Source organism: Vulpes vulpes, chromosome 4 (genome assembly GCF_048418805.1).
Source record: "Vulpes vulpes isolate BD-2025 chromosome 4, VulVul3, whole genome shotgun sequence".
Taxonomy (NCBI): Eukaryota; Metazoa; Chordata; class Mammalia; order Carnivora; family Canidae; genus Vulpes; species Vulpes vulpes.
The window spans coordinates 102,361,529-102,375,680 of record NC_132783.1 but is presented as its reverse complement, the minus strand read 5'-3'; the positions used below and the strand labels follow the sequence as shown (position 1 = coordinate 102,375,680).

Sequence of the window (14,152 nt, the reverse complement as noted above, 5' to 3'; positions counted from 1 at the left end):
GTGTGTGCATGTGTGTGCGCGCGCACGCATGTGAAAACTCTGCAGGTTAACAGCTGAGTAGCAGCTCCCATTCACCATTCAATTATCCATTTAGCTAAAATATGACTTAACAGAAACATACTGCTGTTTTACATGTTTAAGATATATTTGAAAGGAGGGATTTTTGTTTCTCTATAAATGAGAGGATTTCGAAGAGGAAGCTCTCTCCTTCCTGAGGGCATATTCATTATGCAAAATTGAAGAATAGCACCTAACAATAGCATAGGCCAGATTGTTGGAATTCTGACTCCTATTCTATATACTTTCAGAAAAACAAAAATCTCCTTATTCCTCATACTGTGCCAAACATAAATGTACCTCCTCATCGAGACTTATCACAAAATTTATATATAAAGACCCCATGACAACCAGTGACTTCCCCCAAAGTCCTTGATCAGCTAAAAACTATGTGAAGACAAGGCCTAGAACAATACATCTAGATACAGTTTCAAGGAACAGGATAAATTCATGAGTCGGGGTTACATGGGTCACAAGGATGGGAAGGAGTGAATGATAGAAGGTTCTAGATTAATGAACAAGGGAAGGGCTGCTGGGAGATGCCATTTCAGCTAGAGGAAATAAAAGAGGGTGAAGAAGCAAAGGAGAGATTGAAATGTTTTTATTATCTCTGTACAGGCGAAAAGTAACATAAAACAAGATATAATATAGCTAGTATATGAGGTCATTTGATACGCAGTGTTTTTAAGAACAAGTCTTCAAAGGATTTGGAGGAATTTGTTGGTAAGGAAGTCTTGACAGATTAATAAATATAAATAAATGTATATGTTTGTGTGTGCACAAAGGTAGATAATGGATGGTGGATGGATAGATGATGGATAGATGGATAGATAGATCCATAGAACTTCTTAGGTGTGTTTGAGTGCCACAATTGATGGGTCAAGCTGACCTATACTATAGGGATAAACAGAATGCAAAGGGATTAAAAGTCCAGGAGCAATAACCTAAGAGGGCATTTGGGGCTGGCCCAAGGAAGCTCTACTGCCAAGAAGAACTAGATGAAGCTGGCAGACTCAATGCAGCCTCTTGGTCTGAAGTCATTACATCAGGAAGGTCAGAGAGGTCATTTGCTGGAGCTGTTTCATGTTCCATTGTCAGCCCTAAACCTGGAGAGAGAGCCTGGGTGACCCGGCGGTTCTCTGCTCTCCTCCATCCATGCTACCCTTTCCCTCCACTTCTACATGTTGCCTTTAATATGGAAAAGCAACTTGGAGGGAAGGACAGAATCACCACACAATCCAGCCTCTTCAGCCCTAGTTATTTGCTGATTCCCAAATGAAGTTTGTGCCAACCGGAGTGCTACTTATGGACAATGTATTTTATCCTCTGCTCTCTCTGTCCCACAAGTCTTTCCTTTTGGAGGGATGTGTAGGGAAACCTAAACACATATAGAATTAGCCCTGCCATGTTGAGTCACAGTAGCAGGGCACCTGCATACCCAACTCAAGCCACCGCCATGGCTTATCCACATGACCTCCTCCTGGACATCCTCCCAGATACTGTCTGTTCTCTGTCCGTTCTCCCAGCACAAAGGACTGCTTTAGAAATTGAAGTCCAATCAAGCCACTCCTCTGTCCCAAATCCCTGAATGGCCCCCTTTCCCCACCCAAGGCAGACCAGCCCTTTCTGTTAACATACTTTTCTGGGCCTGGTTTACAGTTTCACCTCATATGCCTCTTATATTTTAGGGAGACTTCATTAGATAACATGTTACATCCATTATGTGCTGATTTTACTCATGGAACTCTCACAAAAGTACCTCACTTTTCTCATTTCCATTTCAGTCTTTGGAGGACATCTTCCTGGGGTCTTTGGTATACTGACAATACTGATCCTGGTTTCAACTATAGTATACAGTTCCTCCTCATTGCTGAGTGCAAATCAAAGAATTCTCTAAACCACATAGACCCTTCTGCTACCATTTGACGTTATTTTAAACATCAACAATAATAGCTATCAGTTCTGAAACATTTACTATGTGCGTTTACTTACAATGTACACATCTTGCTCCTTACTAGATGCATTTACATGTTTATACATCATGCTAAGCGTGTAATATGTATTTTCTTTTTTTTTTAATTTTTATTTATTTATGATAGTCACAGAGAGAGAGAGAGAGGCAGAGACACAGGCAGAGGGAGAAGCAGGCTCCATGCACCAGGAGCCTGACGTGGGATTCGATCCCGGGTCTCCAGGATCGCGCCCTGGGCCAAAGGCAGGCGCCAAACCGCTGCGCCACCCAGGGATCCCTAATATGTATTTTCTCCTTTAAACCCCAACGGCCCTTTGGAATAGGTACTTTTATTGCCCTGGTTTTACAGACAAAGAAAGTAAGGAATAAAGACTTATAATTTTGGCCCAAGATCATGCAACCAAGGGGTGGAGTCAAGATTTGAACCCAGGATTCAGAGCCTGGATTCAGAACCCACTGCTTTCACATTCCAAGTTCTGCCCTTTAGCTATTGAGCTGACCTGGTGCTTTGGACTGAGGTGCCATGGACCAGTATGTGTTGGAGGGCCCAACATGTTCAAACAGGTGACTCAGCATAAAAGTCTGTGCCCTCCCCCTTGCCCTTAAAGGCCTTGACCTCCATCCCCACCTTATACCTCTATGATCACCAATGAAAAGAGCCCAGTGCACACTCCCTATCCTCGATGGTGACGAATTATTCCAGGTTACCTGGGACTGAAAAGTTTCCTGGGACTCAGGACTTTTAGTGCAAAACCTAAGACAGTTTTGGGCAAACAAGGATAGTGGTTCACTCTAGCTGAGAGCAGAGGTTACAGAGCCTGTCTGCCTCGTGTCCAATCCTGCCTCCACCACTAACCAACTCTTCAACTTTGGCCAAGTTAGTTAACTTCTCTGTGCCTCTATCTCCTCACCTGAACAATAATAGTACCTACACTGTAAGGTGATTGTGACAAGGAAATGAACTACTAATGCATGAAAGGCATGTAAAAGAGTGCCAGGCACACAGAAATGTCTACATGACTTATCATGTAATTACCATTATCATTGTATTAAAAGCACCTTAAAATCCAGAATTCAAAACCTATAGTCCTGGGGTAGGTTCTTGGCCTAGCTCTTTTAACATCTATTAGCAACAAACATTTAGTGATTTCCTTACATTTCCTAAAGTTGTGCTGCCAACAGCAACAACAACAAAATACACGGCGATTTATCATTGGCCTGATTTTACACTAGTTAAAAGAGAGCCGTCAGCCCTGCAGTAAGTAACAAGTCCGTGCCCACAGGCCTCCTAGATGTTATTTGGATTTTTATGACCCTCCTGTGGCTATAAGGATGCTCAGTGGGTGTAGAAATTGGATGGTTAAAAATAACAAATAAGAAATCAAAGTTGCGCTTTGTCCCTATTTCCATACCGGCTAGGTACCACATTCATTATTTGCTGGACAGCTGTGGGAATAAGCAACACAAGGTACAACAACTTGATTATCCTCCAAGAACCAAATTAAACCATTGGACTTTCTTATTATTGTCATCCCTGCCTTTGTGTGACTCTTGTCACCCTCTTAATCTACCGATGCACTCTCATCTACCTCGCTGGGTGCTCTAGTCTGTCTCTTTCAGCCGGGAGGTATCAGCTTCTTCCAAGCTGAAAGGCACGGACCTACTCCAAGCACTCATCGACAGCCGCTGTCATCAGCGTGGCTTTGGAGCCTGTGCTGCAACCAGCTGTTTCTTTTGCTTGGGGGAAGTGCCATCCATCCAGGGGCTTGGGGTACGGACTGCGGGAAGCTCTTACTTTTACCTGGCTGCTGAATCAAGGGCACAGTGAAGCAGCAGAAACACCACACACACGGTTTATTTATGCATTCAGTCAACAAATACCTTTAATGCTAGGCACGGGGGTGGGCACTGGGAAAACAGCCATACGCAACAGAGTCGGAGTCTTTGCCCTCAGGAGACTCAGAGGCTCCCAGGATGATGGGCGTTAAACCGCTGGTTCTCAATCTCAGCCACACACACAGGAATCATTTGGAGGAGCTCAAAAAATAAAAATACTGATGCCTGAGTCTCATCCTCAGAGATTTTGATTTAATTGGGGCGCAGCCTAGCATCAGGATTTCTTAGACTCTAGGCCAGTTCTATTCTAATGTGCAGCCAGGTTGAGACCCACTGCTTGAAACAAAGGATGAATTAGAATGGAGGCAGGGAAGTGCCACAGGAGAAGGAGTGGGTGGTACCATGATATCACTACTGTGTAGCAACCCTAGGTTGGAAGTCAAAAAGCCTTCGAAATAAGTGCTGGCTAATCCCAGTATGAATGGCTTTAGCCAGAGTGCAGAGAGTGCTGTGTAGGGACAGGGATCTGTAAAAGTCCACAAGGAGGGATCGAAGCTACATTCTAGAACCTAGCAAGGCAGTGTGGCCAAAGCTCAGCGAGCAGAGCCTGAGTGTCATGAGTTGAGAGGGAGAAATTGACAGGGCCAGATAGTGCAGATAATGCATTCAGGGCCCTTTTAGGGGTTCAAGACTTAATCCTAAAGCAGTGTTTCTCACACAGAGCAGACATCTGAATCCTCCCAGAAGGCCAATTAAAATGCAGATTTCCAGGCCCCACTCAGAAGTTCTGATTCAGTTGGTCTGAGATGGAGCCCAAGGATGTGCATTTCTAACAAGTTCCCAGGTGACGTTGATGCTGCTGGTCCCAGGACCACGCTTTGAGAAGCACTGTTCCTATCTAAATCAAGGGAGAGACTCACAGGTGGATTTTCAGCAGATTTCAACATGTTACCTGTTGGTGTTTGCCTTAGCACCATGGTGATATTTTCCTAGCACTAATCCACTACATCCTCCTGTGGTAAGTGAAGTGGAATAGAGAAGGGGGGTGTTCCAGAGGAAGAAAGCAGGCTCCCCCAAGGGAAGCACAGGCTTATGTGAGACCCTGGTTCTCCTGAGTGATAATGATTCAGTCTTTAATTCACTAAGTAATTGACATGAGCTTCCCCTCCCAAGAAGAGCTATTTCCAGTTACTATCACCTAAACTCCGTTTCCTTCCCCCCATGATCTTCTACTATTTGGGGGAAAAAATGCATTAATAAGAATTTAAAGCATCAAAACAGTGAAAAACAAGATGTACCTTTTTTTTTTTTTAAGTTCACCATTTTCTCTGAGGCCAAGCTAAGCCTACTGCCTTCCTTTTCCTGGGCAGACAGAAACGATGCTGATCAGTGAGAATCCAGGTGCATCCAGGAAACGTGCAGCATAGACAGCCGGATCCAAATTTATATCACCTCATGGAGGCTCTGCTGCTTCTGTTGCTGCTGGGGTGGAGGGGTATGAGTTCTGCTCTATGAGCAAAAGACAAGCAGCGGTCCATGGAAAGGATCACTGGCCTTGCCAGCCATCCCTACCCAGCATCCCCCATAAGCTCTCGGATGCAAACACTCTAAGACATACAGAGGCCGTTGAAACTGAGAAAAACATCCGCCTCCAGATTTTCCATGTCTCCTCTAACAAAGCAGGGGAGGGCCACTCAAACTTCATGGCTGAGTTTCCATGCTAGTTTGTACCTTGAAACATAGTCTCTCCACATCTCCCTCCTCCTCACACAGGTGAGCAAGAGGGACCAGCCCTTCTGTTTTCTGGGGACCAGAATGCTTCTTTGGCAGCCAGCCTTCTAAAATTAGTTGGAGCCTTTCCCCAGAGTGTCTTGAAGCACCAAATTAATTTTCTGAGTGTCTGCCACTGCTGTTTAGTATAAATGGCTACTGAACCTCTGGTGATTCCTGGTCCCCAACACTTCAGTTGTCTTCAATTCTAAAGAGTTCTGGAATGCAATGGAAGACTCTATTCCATATTTCCAGTGTGTACCCGCTTCTCCATTCCAACATTGGATGGCTCTCGCTCAGAAAACAGTGACATTTAAAAGACTTGGGGGGAGAGGGGTTTGCTAATTAAGTTAACATGCAAAAATACAATTCTGCCCAAGAGAAAAAGCCACCATTTATTCTACCTTCAACTCTCCTGCCCCTCAGAATTTCCCTAGTTTCTGTGGGTTTCTCCTCTTGGCATTGCTAGGCTCTTGGTCATAGAGAGAGTAAGGATTTCCTAGGATGTGATACAGTCATACACTGAGGATACTGGAGGGGTTTTTTTAACTTGAAAGAGGATAGGCTTGTGTTTTTCTCAGGATCTGGAGGTGAATCAAAGAAAAATAGCCAGCCCTTAAAACTGCCCTAGGGAAAAGCCTACCACTAATTGTAATGTTGGTGATAGCAACTGTATCAACACAACCTATAAAGAGCTACTACCTACTGAACATTTACAACATGCTAAGTTCTGTGCTAAAATCTTTATCATTTCGTTTAACACCTGTGGCATCTGTATAAACTATCAGCATCTCTGTTAAGTTATTCACTCAACAAATATTTACTGAGTGTCTGTTATATGATGACTCTTTTTCTAGACACTGAGCATATCTCAATGAACAAAGGAGACAAAAATCCCAGACTTCATGCAGACTATATTCTATTGGGAAGGACAATAAATAAGGTTAATTTGTAGGATATTATAGTTTTACAGACATGGGGAATAGGTGAAGCTACCAGCTCGAGGTCCTGCAGACAACACGAGACAAATCTAGGTTTTATTTTTGTTTTTTTTTTTAAGATTTTATTTATTTATTCGTGAGAGACACAGAGAGAGAGAGAGAGGCAGAGACACAGGCAGAGGGAGAAGACACAGGCAGAGGGAGAAGAAGTCCTGACTCAGGACTCCATCCTGGGTCTCCAGGATCAGGCTCTGGGCTGAAGGCGGCGCTAAACCACTAAGCCACCCGGGCTGCCCCAAATCTAGGTTTTAATCCCAGAATTCTCTGACCCTAAGCCAGGCTAAGGTTTTCCCCTTGATTCAGAAGACTTTCCACGAGGGCTTATTCCAGATGCAAGAGCTCTCCTCATGGTCTCATAAGCCAAGCAGGGATGTCTCCCTTCTCCAGCTTTCCTTGTCACCTGTCTGCATTCGCATGCAGCCAGTTTTGTGTTTTCTTTTCTTTTTTTTTAATTAATTTATTTTTATTGGAGTTCAATTTGCCAACATATAGCATAACACCCAGTGCTCATCCCATCAAGTGCCCCCCTTTTCATTTGCATTTCTGTCTCAGTGGAATGCTGTCCTCTTTGCTTTTCCCAAGTGTGCTTGATGTCAAATGCTAAGATCCTACTCCTCCTGTGCACCCCTCATGTACTACATAGCCCTTCCACCCCTCATACACTGTCAGCCACTTATTTCTACCTCTAAATTGCTGCACATGGCAGAATGTTCCTTGATGCTTTTTGAGAAAAGCCTTTTATGGTAATTATAGCTTTCTTCAAGTGCATTTATGCTCCCCTTTTTACTGTGCTTTAGACATTATTTTCCTCATGCCTAATTTTTGTTAAGGCAAAAAGCCTGCCTACCTGGTAACTGTGTCATTGGAGGGCTTGTTGTTGTTGTTGTTGTTGTCATTTGGTCTGGGGCTTTTTTTTTTCTTTACTCCTTGGAATTTTATGTGTAGTAAGTCTTGGAAATGATTGCATTTCCACTCTGCCGAAGATGTTGGAGATTCTGAGTTCAGTCATGATTCACTCATTCATTTCCCTATTTATTGAATATTAGCAATCCAAGAGTAAACAAGATTGACGTGGCACCTGCCCTGACAGATTTATTTCATAACAGGAGTGCACAGGGCAGCTGTTCAGTTGTGCACTGCACAATTCTAGGGGCACCATTCAAATTACAGTTGATTATGTACACATTTATTACAATAATTTTCCAACAGGTGACAGTAAAAATGTCTTAAAGAGGTGGCTGCTACCTGGACTTAAAAGAAAATTGAAAAAAAAAGTATCAAGGAGATGCTAGATAGTGTGGTAGAGAGGGTAGGCTAGGATAGGGTGGGGTAGGATAGGGTAAGGGTAGGACAGGGTAGAGCAGGATGGGATAGGGTAGGGTAGGGTGAATAGGGCAGGGTAGGGTAAGCTAATATAGGGTAGGGTAAGCTAGGCTAGGGTAGGGTAGGATGGGATAGAATAAAGGCACCATGACAGGTATAGCTAGCCTGGATCTGGGAGCTTTGGAAAGGCTTCCTGGAGATGACTTCTGAGTAGGGATTTGAAGGATAGGTTGAAGTTAAGCAGATGAAGAAGGAGAAAAAGAAAGACTGAACAGCTTTGACCTGGCCAAAGCCTGAAGTGGTTATTGAGATGGGCTGACATGAGAACCAGTTCACATAAGGTCTGTTAGCCAGGTTAAAGACTTCACGTTCTCCTTTGGAATCAATGGAAAGCTGTGGGAGTGTTTTGAGCAGTGTCCTGAAGAGAGAAATAGATGATAATGCAAGACTGGAGGTAGGGAGGCCAGTTAGGAGGCTTTCACAAGCATCTAGAGCAAAGATGAGGAGGCTTGGGCTAATGCAATGGAATTGGGAGTGGGAGCAGAGAGTAGATTCCAGAGATATTTAGGAGGAAGAACAGGTAGGACTTCTTATCATTAAGAGGAAAATCAGGCGAGACTTGGTTGTTACTGGACACGAAACATGAGAGAGGTGGTGGAGGGCAGGAGAGGGTGTTAAAAATGACTCCAAGGTTTTAGTCTTGGGCATTGAGTTACATAAAGGTCCCTTAATCAAGGGATCAGAGTTTGGGGGAGATGGGGTAAAGATATTTTCTTGAGTTTGAGATGCTTGTGAGTGAACAGATGGAGATATTCAGATGCAAGTTGGAGTCCAGGATTAGACTTCAGAGGGCTGGAGACGAAGATTCAGGAGTTATCGGAATATAAGGGTGTATTTGGATTGGGTTTTTTAAATCTCAAATTTCTGCTTCAAGTCTAATTTGTGTCAAGGCAAAAAACCTGCCTACTTGGTAGCTGTGTTGATGGTTTGTTTTTTGGGGTTTTTTAGCGGTTGAAATTCTGTGTGTAGAAGTCTTAGAAACTATACCATTTCCACCCTGCCGAAGGCATTGGAAGTCTGATAGAACCAGCCCAAAATATCACTGATGCCATTGAAAGTTCTCTTTTGATCTTTGAGAAGGAGACCCCTCTATCTTCTTATACCTCTCAGGAGAATTTATAGATAAAGCAGACTGAAATGAACTAGCACAACCTGACTGAACATTCATTCAGGCATCTACAATGTGCCTGACACAAGGCCAGTCTCTGTGACCCAACAGCAAACAAGGAACTCTTAGTTTGGGGTCTAGGGCAAGATTTCTCAATCTTGGCACTATTAACATTTGGGGCTGTATCATTGTTATGGGGACTGTCCCATGCATTGTAAGATATTGAACAGCACCCCTGACCGCTATGCACTGGATGTCAGTAGCATCCTCCCCAATTTGTGATAATCAAAAATGTCTCCAGACCTTGCCCAATGTTACCTTGAGGAATAAAAGGGAAATAACAAGCCTCACTTGAGAATCGTTAGTCTAGGGTCATGGTTGAACCTAAAGTCTCCAGACAGCCAGTTGTCCTGCTGTGCAAAGAACTAAAAGTGTGCCTTATCATAGTCTGTGCCAGTGATCTCAGAGATCAACATTCAAGGAAGTCAGCAGTGCTAGCCTGAAATCCAGAGAACTCCATATAAGAGATCTCTCGAACCCCCAAGGAGGAGCCCATAAACCCAATCCAACTTCAATTATAGGATCTTCTCCAGAGAAAAGTTGCCACCTGACACCTATTTGCCCCCCAGACTAATTACTTCCTGCATTCTGTTTTTCCTTAAGCAGAAGCTGGCCTTGCACTTTACAAACACAGCAAATCACCTCCTCAGAAGGCCACCAGCAGAATGAACTTGTGCTGGGGGTAGTTTGGGGTTGCCTAGCAACACCACGCACCTGCCGAGGCTACTTTCTTCCTCTTCAAGCTAAAAGCAAAGTCCTGTCCATTAATTCCCAGCTATCCTGAAACTTCTCAGAGATTTGCCAGCTTCCCACTGTTCATGTTTTCATCTTCTTCATATGATGTGGAGAAAACCTGCTACTATGGTCTGTTTATCTCACTGCAGTTGGTTGGGGGGAGAAAAAAATCAAAGAGAAAGAGAAGGGGGGCGGGGAGAAAAAGCTTCATTTCAATCTAAGAGCACAGATATTTTGAATGCATATCTCTGACTGACAAGCTAGTGTTCTTTGCAAATTTAAATTTTATATAGTAGACGTGGGTTTCCTACACAATGAGGCTTCTGTTGCGACTTTGGGTGTGATTTTAGTCAAACATAAGACCTCAAAGTGGCTAAATAACAAAGCACATATAATAGATGGCATGCTGAGCAAATGTTGCTAAGTTTGTCATTTAGTGTATTCCCTGTGATCCATTCAACCAAAACTCTACTGGTAGAAATTGTAAAGCTGGAGGTGGCTGGAGGTTGGAGACACACTCTTTTCCTTGAGAACCTCTGAAATGTCCCTTGGGCTTTTCCTACTGAGTTTCATTTTGCTCTTGTTGAAATGTTTATGGTATTTCTCTGAAACTGGGGATGACTTCTACTCCCTGAACACTCTCACAGTATGAACAAGGGGGATGTCACTGGTTCTCCAGAGCAATGGGGTCACCTCCTTGGTAAGAAGAGGAATGGAAATGTGAATCTTGGCAACTGGGATCTGTAAGGATAGGTGTGAATACCAGCAAGTCTTTCTTGAGGTGTGCAAACGCTTAGGCTTTGTTTGCATTTTGGATTTAGTGCTGGGCTACACAGCCAAAGAAAACAGGTTCTCTGGTAACAGTCTCCTGCTTTCCCCTCTCAAGACAGCTCCGCTTCTCTACAGAGACTTCCCCACATAGAACTCTTTCGCTTACCCTCTTTCCTCAGGGCCTAACCCTTACCACATTCTGGAAAGGGTGGGAGAGAACAAGCGTTCAAAAGTAAGATACCCTTAAATAAGTACATTTCAACTCACTTTCAAACCCTCCAGACCTTCCTTCCTGGGAGGAGTCCTTTACATTCCAACCACAGCCACATGCACAAATTAGGTTTATTGGCATTTTCATAAGGGGTACTCGAGAGAAGAGAAGAAAGATAGCAGGTGAAGGCCTCTGGAACACTGGAGAGAGAACTAAGGGGAATTGCATGCATGCTTTTGATTCTGAAGATTCAGGCCAGAATGGTTTCAAATCAGGTACCTCCATCATTGCAAATTTCTTCATCCCTCCACCACAACCCAGTCCACCTGCACTTTGTGTGGCTTAAAAAAATATGCAGAAAGAGCAGGAGATAGACATGGTAACAGAGGGGAAGATAGAATTAAAGACAGATATGCAGGGAAATTACTTTCTGAGGACAACTATATTAATGGTCATTTGGGGTCTATTTAAATGAAGTGAGAAGATATACCTAGATTGCACAACTCTAAATTTACTAGAAGTCACTGCATTGTGCACTTGAAACAGGTGAATTTTATGGTATGTAAATTATAGCTCAATAAAGCTGTTAAAGGAAAAATGAAAACATATCCAGAAATTCTTGCCAGCAAGTAGGTTTTGTGAGGGTGGTGACATCCTACCAATTCTGTACAGCTCTCTCCATCTTCTAGAGGATGACAGAGGCTCTGCTGGAGAGACTTTTGCACCCTGCTTTAGTGCCCCCCGCTACCTTTTCTCTTCTTCCCTCCCCCAGGTCACAGGGGCCCCAGCTCAGGCCAGAAAGCTGGTAGCTACAGTTGTTTTAGGTGCTAGAGCAATAGGGAATTAGGCAGGTTGCTGATTTCATACTTATACTCACCCCCCCCCAAAAAAAAGAAGAAAGAAAGAAAAGGCTACCACAAAATAAGAATTACTCGAACACCACCTCATTCCTCCTACACATACACATTCTTCTTTTTTCCTCATTCATGGTACTAAGTACCTGCTTCTTCCGTGGCCATCAGACTTGGCAGTATCTTTAAATCATGCAATAAATAAGTTGAGTGATAAACAACCAACATTTTAAAGTGCCCCTTAAAACTAAATATTGCAAAAATATGAAAATAGCCCAGCAGAACCATCCAGTTCTTAGTCATAAGAAGCTTGTGATAATCACATATAAACATATTCTTAAAATTCTGAAAGACAGAGGGCACTTTGCCTCTGTCCTGGGTTGATAGGGAATATTCTGTCTCCCACAGAAAGGTAGTTCTGAAGAAAAAAAAAGAAAGAAAGAAAGAAAGAGAAAAAAACGATTTTTTTTGAGGTAACCTCGATCTTGAGCTACTAGCTGGAAATTACATCCTACCTAGGCTTGTAAGCTCAGAGCTGGTTTAGTTTTCTGGAATATTCCCCACTTTGGGAAGGTTGCCTCAGATCCCTTCACACAGGTCAGTGTCATTGGGGATCCCCTGCATCTGGGACCCCACTGTGTCTTGCAACTGCATGCATTGCCTGCTTCCCCGACTCTTTCTAAGGCAGGCACGGGCCTCACTCTGAGGCTGGCCCAGTGGCTGCCCTGCGGCCTTGCTCCCCCTTTGCATGGCTCCCCTGCTGCCCCAGCGCGGCCTCACGCCCCTCCTTCTCATCCTCTCCATTTCTCCAACCAGATGGCTGCCCCGATTTGTGCAACGGCAACGGGAGATGCACACTGGGTCAGAACAGCTGGCAGTGTGTCTGCCAGACCGGCTGGAGAGGGCCCGGATGCAACGTTGCCATGGAAACCTCCTGTGCTGATAACAAGGATAATGAGGGAGGTGAGCAAGCGTCTTCTCATTCCCAGCCCCTCAAGAGCAGAGCATTGTGTATACTTCCAGTCATGAGTCATTTTTCCTGAAAGACCTCCCCTATACTATTGTCAAGTGCTGTTGTAACATTTCTTTTGAAGCAAATGCAGCAGAGAACGGGCCTCGTTGGGCCAGTGGGGGTTCCTGGAGATGAGAGCTGGAGGCACTGGGGTTTGATGCTGGCTTTGGATTCTCAAGTGCACACCACCACAGAGAGGTGGCTGGACCCTGGCTCTGCCTTTGGGTGCCCCTTCCTGCCTGAGCCTTCGGGGCCGGGAATTACAAACAAATCAATGGCGATGATTACAGTGTGTGTTTCATGCTGCACTCAGCCATCTCAGGCAATCTCCTCATCCCTACAACCCTTTGAGATGTTACTTTTACAAACAAGGAAACGGGCTTAGACCACAGTTTAAGTAACTTTTTTAAGATAAATCGACCACCAATAATAGTAAAATTGAGACCCAAACGCAGATCGGACTCCAAAGTCCCAGTTTGAACCAGTGGCTGGCAAACTAGATAGCCTGTTGACCACATCCAATCCACAGCCTGGTCTTATATGAGCTAAAAAACGGTTACATTTCTAAAGTTTGCCGGGAGTATCTAAAGAATGGCAGTATTTCAAGACCTGTGAAACTGTGTGGCATTCAAAATTCAGTGTTTACTGACAAAGTTTTATTGGAACATAACGATGCCTATTGGTTTATGTTTCACCCTCAAAGACAGCATTGAGTAGTTGGACAGAGACCACATGGCTGATAAAACCTAAAATATTTACTCTCTGACCCTTTATAGGATATTTGGCAATCCCAGTTCTGAACCTCTGAACTGAATGTTCTGCATTATTCCCTGGTGGACCGCTAAGATTCTGGGACTAAATGGGGTTAAAGTAGCATACGGGCTGTGTGGTTTCCTTAAGAGTATGGAACAGTGCTCCATAAACATTAGTACAGGTGTGTGACCTATTCCCGCCAAAATTACTAACTGGTCAGAATTCCCTTAGAGCAGAAGTTGTTTCAGGGTGTTTCAAGAGGATCCATGCATCCAACTATATGACTTAATAAAAATGTGTCTAGTCCCACTTTATCAATCCTTGTGCTCTGAGATTATCAGCTCCTGTCCTCAAAGGCCCCAGATGGTCAGTTTAGGTAGTGTCCAGAAAGGGGCGCAATCCATTCAGGGTGATGGATCAAAGTATTAGATATTCTATTTTCATTTTTCCTCATCCTCTAAAAAAACACTTGCAATTTCCATAATCTATTATTGCTGTTATACTTATATATAATATATAAATAAGCGAATGTTCATATAATGATAGTAGTACAACAATCAAAAAAGTTTAAAGACCTGGTGTAATTTACAGAGCTCCCACACATTCATTTAGCTTCCTGAAACAGAGCCAAC

At 43.7% G+C, this 14,152-nt stretch overlaps 1 protein-coding gene across 50 annotated transcripts in view; it reads left to right on the top strand.

Annotated features, from left to right (window-relative positions):
• TENM2 (teneurin transmembrane protein 2) overlaps positions 1 to 14,152 on the top strand; it is a 3,534,961-nt gene that overhangs the window by 3,408,805 nt on the left and 112,004 nt on the right. For all 50 annotated transcript variants that reach the window (XM_072756643.1, XM_072756655.1, XM_072756648.1 and 47 more), the window contains one exon: positions 12,572 to 12,718. In XM_072756643.1, the coding sequence (XP_072612744.1) occupies positions 12,572 to 12,718 (147 nt within the window). The remainder of the gene's footprint in view (positions 1 to 12,571; positions 12,719 to 14,152) is intronic.